The 17,714-nt window shown below is 45.0% G+C and overlaps 1 protein-coding gene across 1 annotated transcript in view; it reads right to left on the bottom strand.

Annotated features, from left to right (window-relative positions):
• CFAP61 (cilia and flagella associated protein 61) overlaps positions 1 to 17,714 on the bottom strand; it is a 256,224-nt gene that overhangs the window by 53,971 nt on the left and 184,539 nt on the right. The window contains exons 21-22 of the mRNA XM_060285108.1: positions 14,972 to 15,146; positions 4,226 to 4,518 (exon numbers count right to left, since the gene is read on the bottom strand). Coding sequence (XP_060141091.1) covers positions 4,226 to 4,518; positions 14,972 to 15,146 — 468 coding nt within the window. The remainder of the gene's footprint in view (positions 1 to 4,225; positions 4,519 to 14,971; positions 15,147 to 17,714) is intronic.

Below are 17,714 nucleotides of genomic sequence, written 5' to 3'. Positions count from 1 at the left end.
GACATTTCCAATCGTTCCTTCTCAGCCTCCTACCATTTTCCTCTCCTGCGTCTGACACTTAGGTCTCTCCAGGTTCCTTCCTGGGGTCACTTCGTCCAGTTTTGAGTCTTCAGGCTGCCCCATTCCTGCCCCTTTAAACCCAGAAAGCCTGTCTCTCCCTGCAGGACGCCCCAGAGAGGATGCAAGCCCCGTCCGCCTTGGTCCCCCCGAGGCTTGGGCTCCTGCCTTGTTACTTCCTGCCCTGGGATGGCAGGTGCTGATTCAGTGAAGATTTACAAGGTACCTGCAGGCCCCTCCATTCTCTGCCCAAATTTTAATGCGTTCTCGTACTTATCTGGAGATCATCTTCCATATTGATGTTAAGTCATTAAAGCAGTCCAAGTTAGCTGTTTTTAAGTCTTCAGTTGTCATTGAAGTAGCTAAGCTGAATCATTTTTATCTTTACCTAAACACGGTTTGCCACCTTATTAAAAGCATGCTAAGAAATGAACATATGACCTGGGTCCTCATCATACTGGTGGATACCACACTCCCTGCTTCCTTCACACGCCAGCTCTACCCACCTCACTTGCCTCATTACGTACAGAAATCAGCTGTCCTGAGCCAGAGGTAACCCCCTTCCATGCCCTTCCCTACATCTGGGAATGGCGTGCCAATGAGGAATGAGCCACGAATGAGCCTGCAGTAGCCACTAGTCATGGGTGACTATATACTTTTAAATCTAAATTAATTACAATTAAACAAAATTTAAAATCCAGACCCTCAGTTGTGGTGGCCTATTTCAAATGCCCCAAAGCTACAGGTGGCAGTGGCTGCCATGTTAGACTGCACAGACATGGACCATTTCCACCATTGCAGACAGTTCTATTGGACAGCACTGGACTCAGATCCACCATCCCTATGACGTCCTTTCTTCTCCCTCAGGGAACCGGCAGGGCCTTTGCCCTTTTCCCTATCTCTTCACTCAGATGTCTAATCCTATCCCAATTACTCCCATCCAGGCAGCTTCTTTCCTTCAAACCTCTTTAAAATTTTTTCTGTTTTATAACCTTGCTCAGTGACCACAGGAAAATATATTTCTCTGAGTCCGTGACTCTGAAACTTTCTGTCTCTCTACTCCTCTTTTTTTCCCCTCCTCTACTCGTTTCCCATCTCTATAGAAACAGACTTCCCACTCACAGAAAAATAGGAAAGACGTTTGATTTGAATTGAAATTATGCATGAAAAACAGGACCGTTAATGCTCAGCAGCTCCCTTCAGCATCCCTGCAAAGTTCTTCTACCTACCCAGTTTTTCTCCTACTTAAAACGACTCTTTTATTAACGGGGCATATACCTATACTAGCCCTTGTTTTACTGCGTTTTAAAGACTATCAGTACCTCTATCATATTATTTTATATGGTTTTGGCGTAGGCATTGACGCTACGGTTACATTTGGGACATAGGGGTTTGTGGAATAGAGTGAACGCTGGATCAGCAAATCCAACACTGTCCGTGGGAGCACGTGTTCTGAGTTACAGACCTCTCAGACCTCTCAAACACAACTCACGTGCTCCTGTAATGCCAACTGAATAAATAGTACATAGTGGATGAAAATATGAAGTAGGAACATCTGCTTTAAATGCTTCTACAAATAATGACCTAAGGGTCTACCTTAAGGAACTAGAAAAAGAAAGCCAAAGTAGATCCAAAGCAAGCAGAAAAAAGAACATAATTGTTAAGAGTGGAAATCAATGAGAGAGAAAACTGACAGATGACGGAGATAATTAAAAACTCAAAAGCCGTTTCTCTGGGGGGAAAAAAAATCAATAAAATTGACAAATGTCTAGCTAGACAGAGAACTTCAGAGAGGTCCTCATCTCTCCTTAGCTGCTGGTGGGCGCTGGCCATCCCTGCTGCTCCAGGACCTGTGGCTGCCATCACTCCATCTCTGCCTCCGTCAGCATGGGGCCTTCTTCCTCATGGGCCTCCTCTCTGTCATCAAGTCTCTCTCTCCATGTAAGGGCACCAATCATTAGAGTTCGAACCCACCCCAAACCAGGATGACCTTCTCTGTACTTGACTACAACTGCAAAGATCCTATTTCCAAATAAGGTCACATCCACAGGTACTGGTTCTTAGGACCGTATCTCCTCTCTGGGGGCACATAATTCAGCCCACGACACCATGACCACATGGCCACAGTGAAGATCGTGAATATATTCGTGCCCATCAAAAGTCTCCTAATTCCCTGGCAGAGATGCCACCCAAAGCTGACGATCAGGAGGGATAAATACCCTGACTGTTCCCTTCTTCCAGTTTCTAATCTCCTGCCAGGTTGGCCAACCTACTGAGAGTCAGGGGAAACGGGCTGGGAGGGTCCTCTGTAGAGGCCCCTCGTCATGGTGCAGAGCAGAGCAGGGGAAGCTGGAGACAGGACCTGAGGACAGCAGGCCAATGTCCGACTCATCCATTTAGGGTGCAGTTTGGGCAGGAAGGTGTGTTGGATCAAGGCAGCTGAGAATATCTGCAAGATGTCCTTGCCATGATTCCAATTCTGACCTGGACAGCAGAGTGAAGGCCAGCAGGGGCTGCTACAGAATCTGTATTCAGTTGGATATTGGGGGAGGTTTTCCTGCACCCATGCGCCCTAAGCAGGGTATATGTTCACCCCCAGAGTTGCCCAGGATAACCTGGGCATACATCTTCCACGATCATCATTTTGGGAGGAAACTTTTGGTGAAAAGATGTTGATTTTCCCTATCTTATACAGGTATTGTGACATACATGTGTAGATGGTGTCACTTTTATGTTAAAATAAAATGAACTTTTTCTGTCTTTTTCACTGCTATATCCCTCACACTTAGGACTAAGCCTGAGACCTTGTAGGTGTCCAATAAATGTTTGTGGAGTGAAGGAGTAAATGAAGGTACTGAGAGCAGAATGTGAAATCTCCCTGGGTTATCAGAATGAAATGACAGGTGGCAGGGAAACCCCCTCTGTGCAGGTGGTCTGCCTTGAGCTCCAGTCCAGACTCTGGGGGGATGAGGGTGGCCCATAGGGGCCCTTGGGTGAGAAGCCCTGACTTAGGCTGACCCACCCCTACTGCCAGGTGAGGGACTGCTATGAGCCCCCACGGGGTTCCCCAGCTGGCTTGCCCACTAGATGCTGCTGGCATCCTTTATCCCAACCGCCAACACAGCCCTTGACCCCCATAGCTCCAGCACTCACTCGGACCGCAGCCCCCTCTCTCTCAGGGATCTCCTGCTTCTCCATCACATCAACTGGCCCCTTTCCCCTCTTCCTCCCTCCTGGCTTCTGCTCATCTCCTGAACAGGGTGTGAGCTGAGCTGTGACAAGCCCCAAAGCAAAGTACTCTCTCCATACATCATGGGGGAAGATCCCCTACTGCTGTTTCCAGAATCTTAGGAGGTCGACACAGCATGGACTTTGAGGCCCTGCTGGCCTGGGTTGGGATCTCAGCTGACGCGGAGCCACGGTGTTCTCGTCTGTAAGGTGGGGATGCTTCCCTTGAAAGAGCTGTTGTGAGGAGGGGACAGAATACACTGCCAGTGTGCAGCATGGTACCCGGGACACGGGGAGCGCTCAGTGGGGCTGGCCCTCTTCAAAGCCGCCCCCCTGACACTCTGCCCAGGAACAGGCGGGGTCCAGTTCCCTTCCCCTTGAGTGTGGGCTGCCTTAGTGACCTGCTTCTAGGGCACAGAATGCGGTGGAAGGGTGCAGCTTGACTTCTGAGGCTAGGTCACGAAAGGAGATATGCTGTCTCTCTCTCTCTCTTTCTCTCTGCGTCTCTCTCTCTGTCTCTGTCCCATTGCTTTCGGAACCCAGCCACCATGCAGAGGGGAAGCTCAGCCCCATGAAGGGGCCACTTGTAAGTGTTCAGGTCAAAATCTCACCTGAAGCTGAGCTGACACCAGCAGACGGACAAGTGGGTGAACACACCTTCTAGACGATTCCAGCCCCAGCCCCAGTCTGACGTCAGCCCCAGGAGACACCTCCAGGGAGAGCTGCTGGGGGAGCCCGGTCCAGCCCCAGGACCACGGGAGAGAATATGGAATGGCTGTTGTTGTTTTAGGCCACTCGGTTTGGGTGGCTCATTTCTCAGCAATAGAAAATCTGAACGTTTAGGGGAAAAAGAACCCTGTGACTACAAATTCACCACCTACCACTTTTCAGACCCCAAGTCCCCCAAAGGTGGTGTGTGAGGTTCTGGGGACCTACTTACGGAGCAAGGGAGCTGGAAGGGCTTGGTGGGTGTGGTGAAGCTGGCGCTGTGGATGGGGTCTGGGTTCAGGCCATCGTTCCACTGAGCTAGGACCGCATCCTGGTAGACGGTCACCCCCGCGGCTCGGAGCGCATCCTCCACTGCGCCCTCCACTGCGTAGTTGTTGATGCAGGTGACGATGGAGGTGGGTGGGTGCTGCACCAGGTGGATGTAGGAGCCCCTCACACCCAAGTTCAAGAGCGTCTCCACCGTGGTGTATGTGTCAATTGTGTTCCCATAGATGATGACATTCCCTACAGAAGGGGACAGATGCTTAGATACATAGTTTTAAAAAAAAAACCCAACAACCTTATTAGTCAAATGCTAATAATGCCGAATTGCTCCCTCCAACCCTCTCATTTTTTTTCAGCTGTGGGAGGTCAGCGGTGTTACCTAGCAACAGCGACCAAGAAAATTTAGTAAAGAATGGGCACACAACGTCCCACAAAGTAGTCAAGTACTTTTAACACAGAAGTAGGACATTCATTTATGTTCCTATAATTTGAAAGTTGAAATTATGCTAAATGAAACTGGTGAGAATAAAACCTTTTGCCTTGTTTTTGCTCCCTATTTGCTAGACTTATTAAGAGGAAAAATGGCTGAAGTTTGCAATAAATGCAAGTTCTTCCTGAGTGATGAAAAGGACAATGGTGAAAATAATTGTCATGTGCGTGATGGTACGGATGGATATTTTAATACTTAGTTGTTGAATCATGTTGATTTCAAGGACATTTTTCCTTCTTTGAGAACTAAAGACTAGAACATTCTGCTTGCAACAGATAATCTTATATTCAAATTCTGATTTTTAGGATTTAATGTGTCAAGACCTAGCAAAAGAGATTGACAGGTATTCTTTTGGTGAGGAAAAATAAAATCACAAAATGACTTTGAGAGATTTCCCCTGTGTAAGAGCATTTTGATGGTAACAGTCTATATGATTTATTTATATTTCTTAAAAATATTATAGAAGTAATTACATATGCTCTTCTACTAATGATATAAGTTTTAAGACCAATGATCCTATTACATGAGTGAGATGTATTACATGCTATTTATATGCTGTTTTTGACACTGAATTGGCATTATTACCTCTTCACAAAGACAGAAACTGCTGTAGGCTCACGTTTCGGGCGAGCTGTAACAATTTTACCACAAAATGATAGGTTTGTCAATCTACCTCTCTTTTTCCTCCTGTTTATAAAATGATCTGAAGAGGAATTTTATGAGACAAAATAAATGGCAAGTGTACTTACTCAATTTGGTGGAATAAATTATGCAAAAATCTATTTCTATCCAAAATTGAGAGGACGTATAACGGCTTGTCTTACTTGTTTAGAAGGAAAGGAACTAGAATAGCTTTCAGATGGCTTCCCTAAGGTTAAGAGCTTCTGGAAAGTCCTCCCCTACTTCCTGTTGCTCAAACGTGGAATGCCAAGGGGGCAAGGCAGCCAGGGGCAGGGTCCTTCCTTCCCGGCTTCCCTAGGATGCTCCGATTTGGGGGCTCTGATTGCCGCCCTATTCAGACGCGCTAGTGCAGCATTCCTGGGTGAGCTGCCTTTTCCTTGGCTGAAAGAGCCAACATTTTGCTTAAATTATTGAGGCTCCCACCTGCTGTGCAACATGAATCCTGGCGGTCTGACACAACAAAGAACTAGCCTGCCAGGAGAGCCAAAACTTGAACCTCAAACTGTCATAGGTTTGAGGTCTTCTGCCCCTTTAAAATATGCATGCAAAAACAATATTCATTTTCCGTGAAACAGATTTAAGTGCTTAGGCCCCATGCAACTCAGAGTTGAATATTTTTCCAGTCTCTCCTTCATGTTGGCTTTTAGTAACTATTCTGTGAGATGGGCTTTTTCATTACAGGCTCATGGAAGCCCCAGCAATGCAGGGTTATTTAGCCAGGGTTGCCCACAGATTGTAGGCGGCTGGAGAGGATGAGGACTTCCATACATTTCATAAAAGCTCTACTATTTAAATTAGACGTTTATTTATAGATATGCTAACTTCTAAATAGTTTTGTCTATCTTTTAGTTTAATTCGAAACGCCTCCCCCAAATATGAGACTTCAGTTATTGTAACTGTCAGCTATTGTCACGATAATGCTGCATGACAAACTACCCCCAAACTCAATGCCAAACAACAATAAGCCTGTTGCAGGTTGGCCTACATGTCTGTGGGCTGACTGATGTTGGCTGATGTGACTCCAAGCTGTGGTTGGAGTCAGATCTGCACCACGTCTCTCTCATCCTCTCTGGACCAACAGTGACCTGAGGCATATTCTCTTTCAGGAGCTGTGCAGGAGCACAGGCGGGCAAGCACAACTGCTCAGACACTTTCTAAGCCTCTCCTTGCAAGACATCCACTAATGTTCCATTGACCAAAGCAAGTCATGCGGCCACACCCGCACCCGCCCAAGGGGGTGAAGCAAACTCTGCCCACAGCGGGGATGTGTGTGTGTGTACATATTTGCTGAACAACGGTCCAATATCACAGTTGTATTGGGCACATAGTAAATCATGCCTATGTGATGTCATCTAAAATTTTTCACCTAAACGTGTTTTATATGATTATTTACTTACATTGTCTCATTACCCACAAAACAATAAAATCTCATTATAATTTTTTTACTACCTAAATAAGAACATGTCACAGGTCAAATCACATTCCTCCACATACATAAGACCCAATGTTACAAAGTCAGCCTGTTATTCTTTGCTAGTTTGATCCCTTGCCTTTTACATGTTTCCACTCTGGGGGGGATTATTCTTTCCATTATCTTTGTGCAATTGTGAGTTCTTTCTACATCATTTCCCACTTTTTCTTTGTAAAGAATTTTTAGATTCAATTCCTGTTTATCTCGTGACTCTTATATACCTGGCCTAAAGCCAGGCACTTTAATACACAATCCCAGGAACTCCCTGCTGGTCCAGTGGTTAGGACTCCAAGCTCTCACTGCTAGGGACCTGAGTTCCAGCCCTGGTCGGGGATCCAGCAAGCTGTGCAGCATGGCCAAAAGAAAATAAAAAGTTATCTCTGGTATCAGCTCTCTTTCTGGGCCTGGCCTCCTATCTAAATTCTTAAAAAAAAATACACAATCCATTATTATTATTATTACCAGTAACAGTAACATTTAGAACTGTTACCAATAACCTTGGCTTCACGCAAATGCCCGTAAGTAATTTTTTCATAAGCTAACAGTAAAAATATAAGCACGAAGATAATTCATAGGATAAGCAAAGACATATTTGGGGGAGTCCCCAGGACAAAAGCTAGCAGACAAAGATTCTGATTAGTAATGTCTGCGTTTCGGGACAAATCAATCTAGATATAAAAATATGATTACTTATAATTATCAGAGTAAGTTTACTAGCAGGGATGGGGTGGAACTAGGGCCTTTGAAGCCCCCTGGACTGGCCTATGCTTGTGGTTGTACCTGGGCCCCAGCAGAAGGTCCAGCCCCAGGCAGGTGAGGTCCCTGCAGGCCCGAGGCCGTCTGTGCCTTGCCTTCCTTGCATCGGCCGTCTACACGCCCTGGCTTACCTGGGGGAGGAGAGGACTTCAGGCCCACCCTGCCCACCCTGGGGCCTCACACAGAGCCTGGCCTGCAATGGGTGTGACAAAACGTTTCCCGACCAGATGCGCGGATGAGTGTTTGAGCTTCATCAGCTTTTGCTGATCCGACACTAACTGGGCTTTCCCTTTGTGGCCTGTCGATATTTGCTGCAGAACACCCTCACTCTGGCCAGGTTCTCCTACTACGTATTTCGACCTGGTGTTCACTATTAAGTTGGCACTACATACCAGTCCAGCCACAGGATGGGCTGTGTACCTGAGATTTGTAACACAGAAACATGTTAGATCTGGCTATTAGGTTTCCCTTCTAGCCCACGAAATCCTACACGATCCTAAATGTAACCAAAACTGTGTGTGCCTCCAACACGACAGTAGAAAATAATACTGCTGCCATGTTGGTGCAGTTTAAACCGAGGGACCAAGGATGTTTCACAGGGAGGTTAGCCCTTGGGTAACTATCACGCTGCGGACAGCTGGGTGAATGTGGGGCCAAATCAAAGAGGGAAGATGGAGAGGGAAGGAAACAGAGAAAGAAAGGGAGGGGGCAGAGAGAGAGAAGAACCCAGAACGCCCCAGAGAAGTAGATTTTCTTCCATCGCTGGCTGAGTTAGAAGCAAGCAAGAGTTTAAAAGCAGGTGAGAAAAGTGGTTGTGAGGTGGGGGAGGGGTGGGGCAACTGAGCCGTGAATAACAACACTGCAAAGGGCTTTGTAAGGGCGATGCTGGGTCTGACAGCGTGTCCCAGTCCAAGTGGACCAGGCGGGTGGCTGGGGTCCTGCTGGCGCAGAACATCCTGACGGCTGGTGGAGGAGAGGGGGGCAGCCTCAGGGTATGTGGAACCCACGGCATCTGTCATCTACAGCGGGCTTAAGAGGTCAGACAACCCCAGTTCATTAAAGATTCATTCAGCTCATGCATTTCCACCACTTTGGTGCTCTGTAACTCACGGAGTCTTTGCAAATATTTTGAAGGAGGTGACACATTGCAGGGGCTTCCTTTATCTTGTTGGGATTTCGCATATATTCTTTGGAAGTTTCTATGCATATGTGGAAGAAACAGAGTGGCAAAGCTGAGGATTTCCCCCTGGATATCAGTTTTATGCTAAGAGATCTGGTCACTGTCTTCTTCACAGCAGCTCAGTTTACTTAACAGACAAGAAACAGCCAGTCTTTGCACTTGACCTGATGGGTGACAGAGGGGAAGTGGTGGGCGGCCCTACTTTGAACTGGCAAATGATAACTCAGGATTCGAACAGTCTGGGTGGATTTTCAATAGGGGGCAACGGAATATAACTATACCAGTTTTCATGGGAGGCCGATCTTTGTTGCTCCTTCTAGGGGATAAATTATGCATTACTGAGAGTACAGAGCAGAATCGGGAGGCATAGTACAAGGAGGGCACGGTGGTGAAAAGACGACCTTGTGAAAGCCCCTGGAATTGAAGTTGGCAGGAAGGAGCACCCAGTCTCTCTCTCACGCTCGCCTGCAACGACCTTTGGGACAGAATGTGCAAGGGAGCTTCCAAAGGAATGAGGGGCCCAACTAGGGAGGAAGCGGGGGCGTGATGATTCCCATCACCACCTGGGTGAGCTGTCACTTCTCCACCTCAGGCTGCAAAAGCACTAAGACCAGCCGTCTGAAGTGTTGGCATGAACGTAAAGGTGATGCTTGTGCTTTCTGATACACTCTTGTTGAAGGTGTAAATGAATACACCAGCAACTCTGATTGTGTGACCACCAAAATGAGGCAAGCCCACACAAGAGGTAAAGATGAAGGATTCTCCAGGAAGGAAACCATCACTTGGAAAGGAGAAAAGGGAAGGATTTTCCGATCTGGCATTCTGGCCAGGAACTCACATCTCAAGAGGATAGAAGTAAATTCAAGATTTATGCACATAGATATTAATAAGAATTTTTCTTTACAGTTATTGCATTTTAAGACCAGAGAAAATAAGAATTATATACTACATTTTATAATTTATGTATTTTAAGTTATTTTATTATTGTATGTATATTTACATATTCCATTGTATTTTAATGAAGAATTATGGTTCCTTTCCACTTCAAAAGAAACAGAGATTATGTAAGATCAGAACAGGCCCATGAGAAAAGTTTTATTATGCTCTCCAGAAAACTGAGGACAGAGGGGTTAAGTAACAAGCTCCAGGTCACACAGCAGTAGATGGTTCATCAGAACTCAGACCTGCCAGATCTGATTTCAGAACCAGTGCTCACACCACTGCACTATATTTGCAGATGGAGATATATAACATGTTCCTTAAAAACTCCTCTAATCGGCATTGTATCTGTATTATTAACTTTAGGGAATAACCAGATAATGAAAGAATTTTAAATAGATACCCTAGAATATTAATAAATTGTGAAATAAACACATACTTAAAAAACATATTATGTTCATGAATAGACCATGAAAATACTCTTTTTACTTTTTAGAAGTCAAAGCATAAGATTTCTATGACACGTCTCATTTTGCTCTGTCAAATAAAAAGGGAAGAATATATTAGATATAGCATAACAAAGGCTTTGTTCGGTGATTCATGCACTGGAATTTTAATGTTATACTTTTCTTACAAACATGCTTTTAATAAGGCAGTAAACTGTATTTAGCTAAAGATGAAAATAATTGATCCATTTTGGGCCATCAAGGCGGTGTATTTTTTTGTGCTTTACTTTCATCCTACTTTTCATTTTCATGGAAAGTACAGAGGTAATAGCAGATGAATTTCAATTAGTTTCAATTAATGCCATAAATTGTTATAATGTATTAGGTTGCTGGGTTCTATCTGAAACACCCCCCCGCTCCCGCCGGCTAAACCCTCCAGGTTTTTTTTGCAGTTGAAAGCCAGTGATGTCAGCTATTCTCCAGGATAGTGGAGCAGTTCTAATAGTTTACGATAATTTACATCTATAAACTCATCCAACTGCAGAGACCAATAAACAATTTCCTTCAGACTGGACAAATTCCATCACAGAACAACTGTTTCTCCTTTGGAAGCAGAGGAAGACATGATAAAACAGAGGCAGGGGCAGGGGAGAGTGGTGATGCTTTGGGGGAGATATCTGTGCTTTTTCAAGGGGCAGAAATTCAGAGGAAAGCTAACCTCCTCCTATTAAAAAAAAAAATCCATTGTTTCTGCTATGTAGCATCCTTCTGTCCTTCTAGAACAATCCCTCCACCGTCCTCAGCAAACAAGCCCCTCCTCTCGAGTCTGTTTGCTTCAAAGTTAGGCCTGGAGTTTCCCAGGATTCGGGGTGTGATTCCTGGAAGGACATTCGACCCAATCACAGCCCGTGAGACACAGGAGTTTTTTTCGCAGGCTCTTGGGAGAAGGGCCCTATCCTCAGCTCCCACCCTCCAACCCCAGCCTGAACTATTGAGAAAAAGGAAAATTAGCACTGAGGGAGCAAAAGCTAACTATCATGAAAAATGTCCACATTCTTTCTGGTGTTATTAGAAACCAAGGGCTGACAGGCGGAGTGACGGTAATGGATGCAGGAACAAAGCCCTGCTCCTCGTTTTCATGAAGTGCCAACTTCCAGTTTCCAGCTTCAAATACCATCAGCCCATAACTGACTTGGAAATAAGCTAGATGCAGCTGTGCCAGCAGGACCTCAAATGGATCAGAGATGGCTGCTTCCAGCCCGCCCCTGCCTGAACGGCTGCCCCGCTCCAGCCCTGACCCATCCTTCCCCGAGGGCTTTCTCTCTGCCGCCGTGGGCGCCAGAGATGGGAGTTCACCTTCCTGCAGTGCTGTTTTGTACACAGCATCACCCCTGGTTCCCCAGCCTCTAAAAAGTAACCACTTAAACCTGGACTCCCCTGGATCCTCCACCTTCTCCTTCCACTGCTGCCCTTCACGGAGTCTGCCCGGCCTGAGTTGTTGGGTCATGGTCTTTGAATACAAATCAAACTCCCCCAACCTCTCTCTTCCTTGCTTATCCTGCCCTTCTTTTTTTTTCAGCAATTTCAGTCTTTTTAAAATTTTTTTATTTTTGGCTGTGTTGGGTATTCGTTGCTGCGCGAAGGCTCTCTCCAGTTGCGTCAAGCAGGGGCTATTCTTCATTACAGTGCACGGGCTTCTCATTGCGGTGGCTTCTCTTGTTGTGGAGCATGGGCTCTAGGCACACGGGCTTCAGTAGTTGTGGCACATGGGCTCAGTAGTTGTGGCTCACGGGCTCTAGAGCGCAGGCTCAGTAGTTGTGGCGCACGGGCTTGGTTGCTCCGCAGCATGTGGGATCTTCCCGGACCAGGGCTCGAACCCGTGTCCCCTGCATTGGCAGGCGGATTCTTAAACACTGCGCCACCAGAGAAGCCCCTATCCTGCCTTTCTTTAAGGCTGAGCTCAAATCCTCCTTTCTTGAGGAAACCTTCTCTAAACTTCACAGCCTCCAGGGCTCTCACGAAGGTCACGATGCCTCTCTACAACCAGACTGGTACCTGGTGTACACGGCTCCCCATCTTTTGTGTAGAGACTGTGCTAGGCTGCACCATCACCAGGATGGCAGTGGCTGAGACCTACACCCTGGAGAAACAACCCTATCACATGTAGCGGTAGTAGTAGTAACAAGGCTAACAACAGCCCATATGATTGAACTCCTACTGTGCTGCCCTGAGCTGGACATGTAATATCTTATCTCGTTTAATCCTCATAGCAGCCCATGTGAGGAAGATATCTGGAATGGCACTAATTAAATTCAAGTCTGAATATGACTCTAATTATGGAAAAACTACAAAGAGAAAGAGCTTCCTCAAGGCAGGAGGTTAACATTTTTCTTTCCAACTTTTCTTATAGTCATTTGAAAAGGGTCACTACCCTAAGTTGAATGAACTTGTCTGGTCTGTTTCTCAGATGCCTCCCAGAGCCTGGGCCCAGCATCTGAGTGTTTGGACCACCTACCTGGGAGATGCCCTGCCCTGGGGGTGTCATTAATCACTGGACCTGGGGAAAATAGCCTACTTTTAGGACAAGAAACTAATGTCTATAAACTCCCTAACCTGGCTGTTCAGTGGACAAAAGCGGGCACGCAGGGGTTTTATGAAACAGTTAATGGGAGACATTCTTAACTCTTGCAAAAGCATTTATTTCCCTTTAGGTGGGCACCAGAGTATCACCATCTTCAACAGCTAGTCAAGGCAACACGATAGCTGGATGCTATTCCCCCATCTGAAAACCAAGAGCTTCTTACATTGGAATTTCTAAGTTCTCTGCCATAAGCATTCAACCTTAAGGACTTGCATTGCCATGTTCAAAGGCCCTTTTCTTGGTCAAAAGGCTCCTGAACCCTAACATTCAAAACAGCCAACAGTTCAATTAAAACACTGCATTATAACAGGACTGGGCACATTCCTAAGACATAATGTATATTTTGTATTGAACCATTGGCTTTTGTGCTTTCAGCAAGCTTAAGTTACATTTTGAGGTCTGGACTTGAAGAAATGGTAATGAGTTGTCACAAATTGTATGGATAAAAGCAGGGTTCTGCAAACTATGACTCATCCCCTAGTTTTGTAAATAAAGTTTTATTGGAACACAGCCATGCCTATTCACTGACATATTGTCTGTGGCTGCCTTCTTGCCATAGCAGCAGAGTTGGGTTGTTGGGACAGAGACCATATGGCCTGCTAAATCTAAAAGTTTTACTATCTGGCCCTTTACAGTAAAAGTTTGCTGACCCCCAGATCAGAGAACTCCCTAAGTGTACTTAGGTCATAGGGCAATGATTAAAGAATGACTAAAATATTGAAACAGGTTTAAACACATACAGATGCAAAACAATAGTGAGTTTTAATGCAAAAATTAAAATATTGAATACTTTGACAAGTTTTTATTCTGGGTCCCCAGTATATATCTATATATACCACCTCTGCCCAAAGGTTCCAGACCCAGTTGATTTTATGGGTGATTCCTGTCCAATTTTTAGGTTATACAAAGTATTTCTGACCCACCAAAAATATGGAAAGCTTCCCCAAAACACTTTGTGAGACTAGCATACCCTTGATTCCAAAAACTTGCCAAGTAAAGCATAAAAGAGAAAACAGGCCAATCTTACTCATGAGTTTAGATGCAAATAGCCTCTAAGTACTAAAAAATTGAATTCAGCAATGTATCGAATATCCTTTGATACCTATTTTTGATTTTTAATGAAGTAAATGTAGAAACTTGACAAAAAGTTAACTAACACCTAAATCTTCCACCAAAAATCGGAAGAAACTATATTTAATTTTAATAATTATATTAACTAACATAATGAAATTATATTTAAACAAATACATTCAATAAACTAATATATTTAATTTTATATACTGATCTCCACACTCCAGTAACTTACTGATTTTTCCATCCCGGGACTGAATCAAAGGTCTGGGTTAGAAGCCTAGCCCATCACAGGTGGTTGTATAACCCAACCAAGTCCCTGATCCTCCCTGTGCTTTCGGTAAAATGAAGGAGCTGCAGTAAGTCATCTCTAAAACTTGACTCCCCAGGTTTCAATTAAAGACAAATAGGCAGCCAGGCCCTGTTCTAGTTATTCTACTAGTCAAACAATTTCCATTAACCCAACCAATAGAGAGGAAGATGCTTGAGAAAACAATTTGTACAAATGTTTTACTCTCATTTGGCTTCAGGAAGTGGCAGGCAACTCGAATATGTTCATTTGTGGGAAGGACTGTGCAGGCAACCACGAAGGAGAACAATGGGTTGTGAAAGAGAAGAGCCCTTCCAACTCAGACCTTTCCTTTTCTTCCGAGGTCTTTTCAGCTTCACAAAAGGAGTCATATTTTCCATATAATTGCTAAACATGTTTGCTTATTAAATTATTCTTTAATTAGTTAATGATTTTAGCCATGCTTTGCTCTTTGGATATTCATTTTTGTGTAATAAAATAATTATAGATAATTAAACTATCTCAAGCCTTTTTCTTTCCCCCAGAAAACATGCTGGGTATCCAAAAATGACAAGTTGTAAATTAATCTGGAAAACAAAGCACAGCAGATGAATGATTTGGTTGGAATTAATTAGGCACTAATTATATACTGGAACTAGACGAAGAATAAGACTCATTATAAAGATAAAATGCTGTTCTGAAAAGATGCACAGTTACCAGCATCCTTACCTTCTGCAGCAATGGAGTTGTTCCTGATCCAAGACAGGGCCTTCAAGCAATCTTCTTCGTCGTTGAGGGTGAAATGATTGCAGGGAACCGGGCCCGTGTACTGCTGCAGACCGCTGTTCGGAACTTCTCTGTTTGTCGGGTGTTGACTAATGTCGGCCCCTGTAGGGCGTGGGACCTGAGATACGTTACAGAGAGATGCTTATTTCAGTGGTAACAGGTGAAGCGCTCACAAGTAATGAGTTAATTCATTGATTGATTGATTAATTAATTAAAATAAACAGAGCAATACCCAGTACAGGTGTGCCTTTTGCTGTCTCAAGATATAATCAGGTCTTAATTAAAAAAAAAAAAACAAAAAACGGGTGAAATGATCCCTTGGAGCTAATTCTCAGAAGGAGCTGCCCTGGTCATCTGATGCTGCGTAACAAGTTATTCCAAGGCTCGGTAGTGCAAAACCCCCATTCAGTAGGCTCACAGATTCTGTAGGTCAGCCATGCAGCCAGGGAATGGTGGGGCACAGTTTGTCTGTTTAGCAATGTTGGAGGCCTCAGCTGGGAAGACCGAAAGGCTGGGGGTGGTGACCTGATGGCCGGGGGCTGGAATCACCTGGAGATAAACTCTCTCAATCCTTTTTCTTTCCCCAAGAAAACATGGTGGGTATTTAAAAAGATGACAAGTCATCACTCTATGTCTAGCAGTTGGTGCTGGCTGTGATCCCAGCTGGCGTTGTCGGCCGGAACTCCACGTGGGGCCTCTCCCTGTGGCCTGAGCTTCCTCACAGCTGGGGGGCTGGGGGGTTGAGTTCCAGGGCACATGTCCTGGGAGAGGGTAGCAGTCCAGAGAGCTCCACATTCTTCTCTTCTCGGTCCTGGGAGCCCAGCAGGGCCTCTCTTGCCATGTTCAGTCACGGAGGTCTTCACAGAGGCCTGGCCAGGGTCAAGGGGAGGGAACCCAGGACCCGCTTGTTCCTGCAAGGGGGGCAGGGCCATGGAAGAGCACATGGTACTGGATTTGATGTCACTGTTTTTGGTAAAAACAATCTGCACTGAGGCAATTATAGCAAGGATTGAAATTCAAGCACATAGAGGGTCTACCCACAAAATGAGGGAAGTGGGCTACTACTTACTTGTGAAAATTATAGGATTATCTTTCACTTTGTCAAAGAAGTGCTCTCTCTCTCTCTCTCTCTCTCAACACTGAGCCCTCCCAGTACAGCTCCTGTTCCCTCGCTTTTGACATAGACGTGGGTGAAGACAGACGCTTTCCTCTGCTGTAGGAAACCCAATAACGGATGATGGCCAACTCTTGTCCTTGGTGTCCAGGATGCTGTGACAAGCTGGACGCCCAGGCCCTGGCCAGAGCGTTCAGCCATGACTCAACTCCATCTGGGCATTGTCAGGGTAGAGTAGGGGTTCAGGGTGGCCAGATCTGATCGCTCAAGAAATGCCAGATACTTGGGTATTTTATATGGACTCCTGATATGTTCATTACTTTGGTTCAATTAAAATCGAGCAAACAGACGCCATTGTAGAAGCCAAGTCAAATGGCACAGTGGGGCGGGTGTGCCCAGTGGGCCCCCATGCTGCCCCTCCGAGGTTCATTTGGCGGCAGGTGGAGATTATGGGAGATAACGAGGCCGGAGCCTAGGGCAAGACTCCCAGGCAGCTCGGCTGCTGTTAGATGCCCCGCAGCAGCCGTCCTGCACATTTGTGGCGTGAGGCCTAAGGATGTGAGGCCAGACTCCTACAGCTACAAAGGGCAAAACATTCACTGGCAGCAGAGACTAACACGGGCTCTCGGGAGGCTCCTCCTCCCTGACAACCGCGGGCAATGCCTGCTGTGCTGGGGGATGTGAATGCTGGCTGGTGCCGGGACACGTGGGGCTCCACTAAACCCCAGATGACATTTAGGAAACTTTCGGGTATATCCTTCCTCAAGAGAAGTTTTAAAGCCTTGGCACATTGCTGTGATGTATTTAATTCAATTTCAGGCTGGACTAAAACAAAAAACAAAAAAAACAGAATCTATTTTTAAAGCTGGATGTCCTTTCTCCACAAAGAGGCTGCAGTAAAATGATACTTAGTAAAAAGGAACAACCCAATAAGTAGTGGTCATTGACTACAACGAAAATTGTGGAGGAAAGCTCTTATTAGCAATATAATTTATTTAGCAATATCACACTACAATTTTGGCATTAGTATATTCATAGTTATCATAAAGCAGTCCACTGAGGGCTGCACAATACTGAATACTGTGCTTTGGAGGTTTGAAACTTTACCAGAACTACAACAAGCATTATAGTATAAGAGAAAATGAAATTGGGGTAACATTATACCAGTTTAGTAAATCATGCTTTAACAAGTCAGGAAAAATCCTTGGCAGGAAAAGGCAGGGCTGAAGAACAAATTGAGAGCCATTCAATTTATAAAACTTTCAATGACTTATCATTCCAAATAGTGGGTGTTCATATGAAAAAACAAGGAAAAGAGGGGTGGAAAGAAAGAAGGTCAAAAACGAGAATTAGTTTGCTACAGTCCTGAGAGGCAACTGCATTCTGATAATCTATATAATTCTTCCACACACGTAACTGGATGGAGTTGTTTTTGCACATTTTTAACTATAAAGAATTAGAGAAATTAAAGGGATAATATATTTTCATGTTCGCACGGTGGCATTTCACAAAATAGGTAAAACTGGAGCTAGAATTTTGAATCCCAAAGCTAATTAATTTGTCCACAAAGAG

The sequence above is a fragment of the Globicephala melas genome, chromosome 15 (assembly GCF_963455315.2).
Source record: "Globicephala melas chromosome 15, mGloMel1.2, whole genome shotgun sequence".
NCBI classification, from domain to species: domain Eukaryota; kingdom Metazoa; phylum Chordata; class Mammalia; order Artiodactyla; family Delphinidae; genus Globicephala; species Globicephala melas.
The sequence above is the reverse complement of the archived record's forward strand: the minus strand, read 5'-3'. Positions and strand labels throughout refer to the sequence as shown.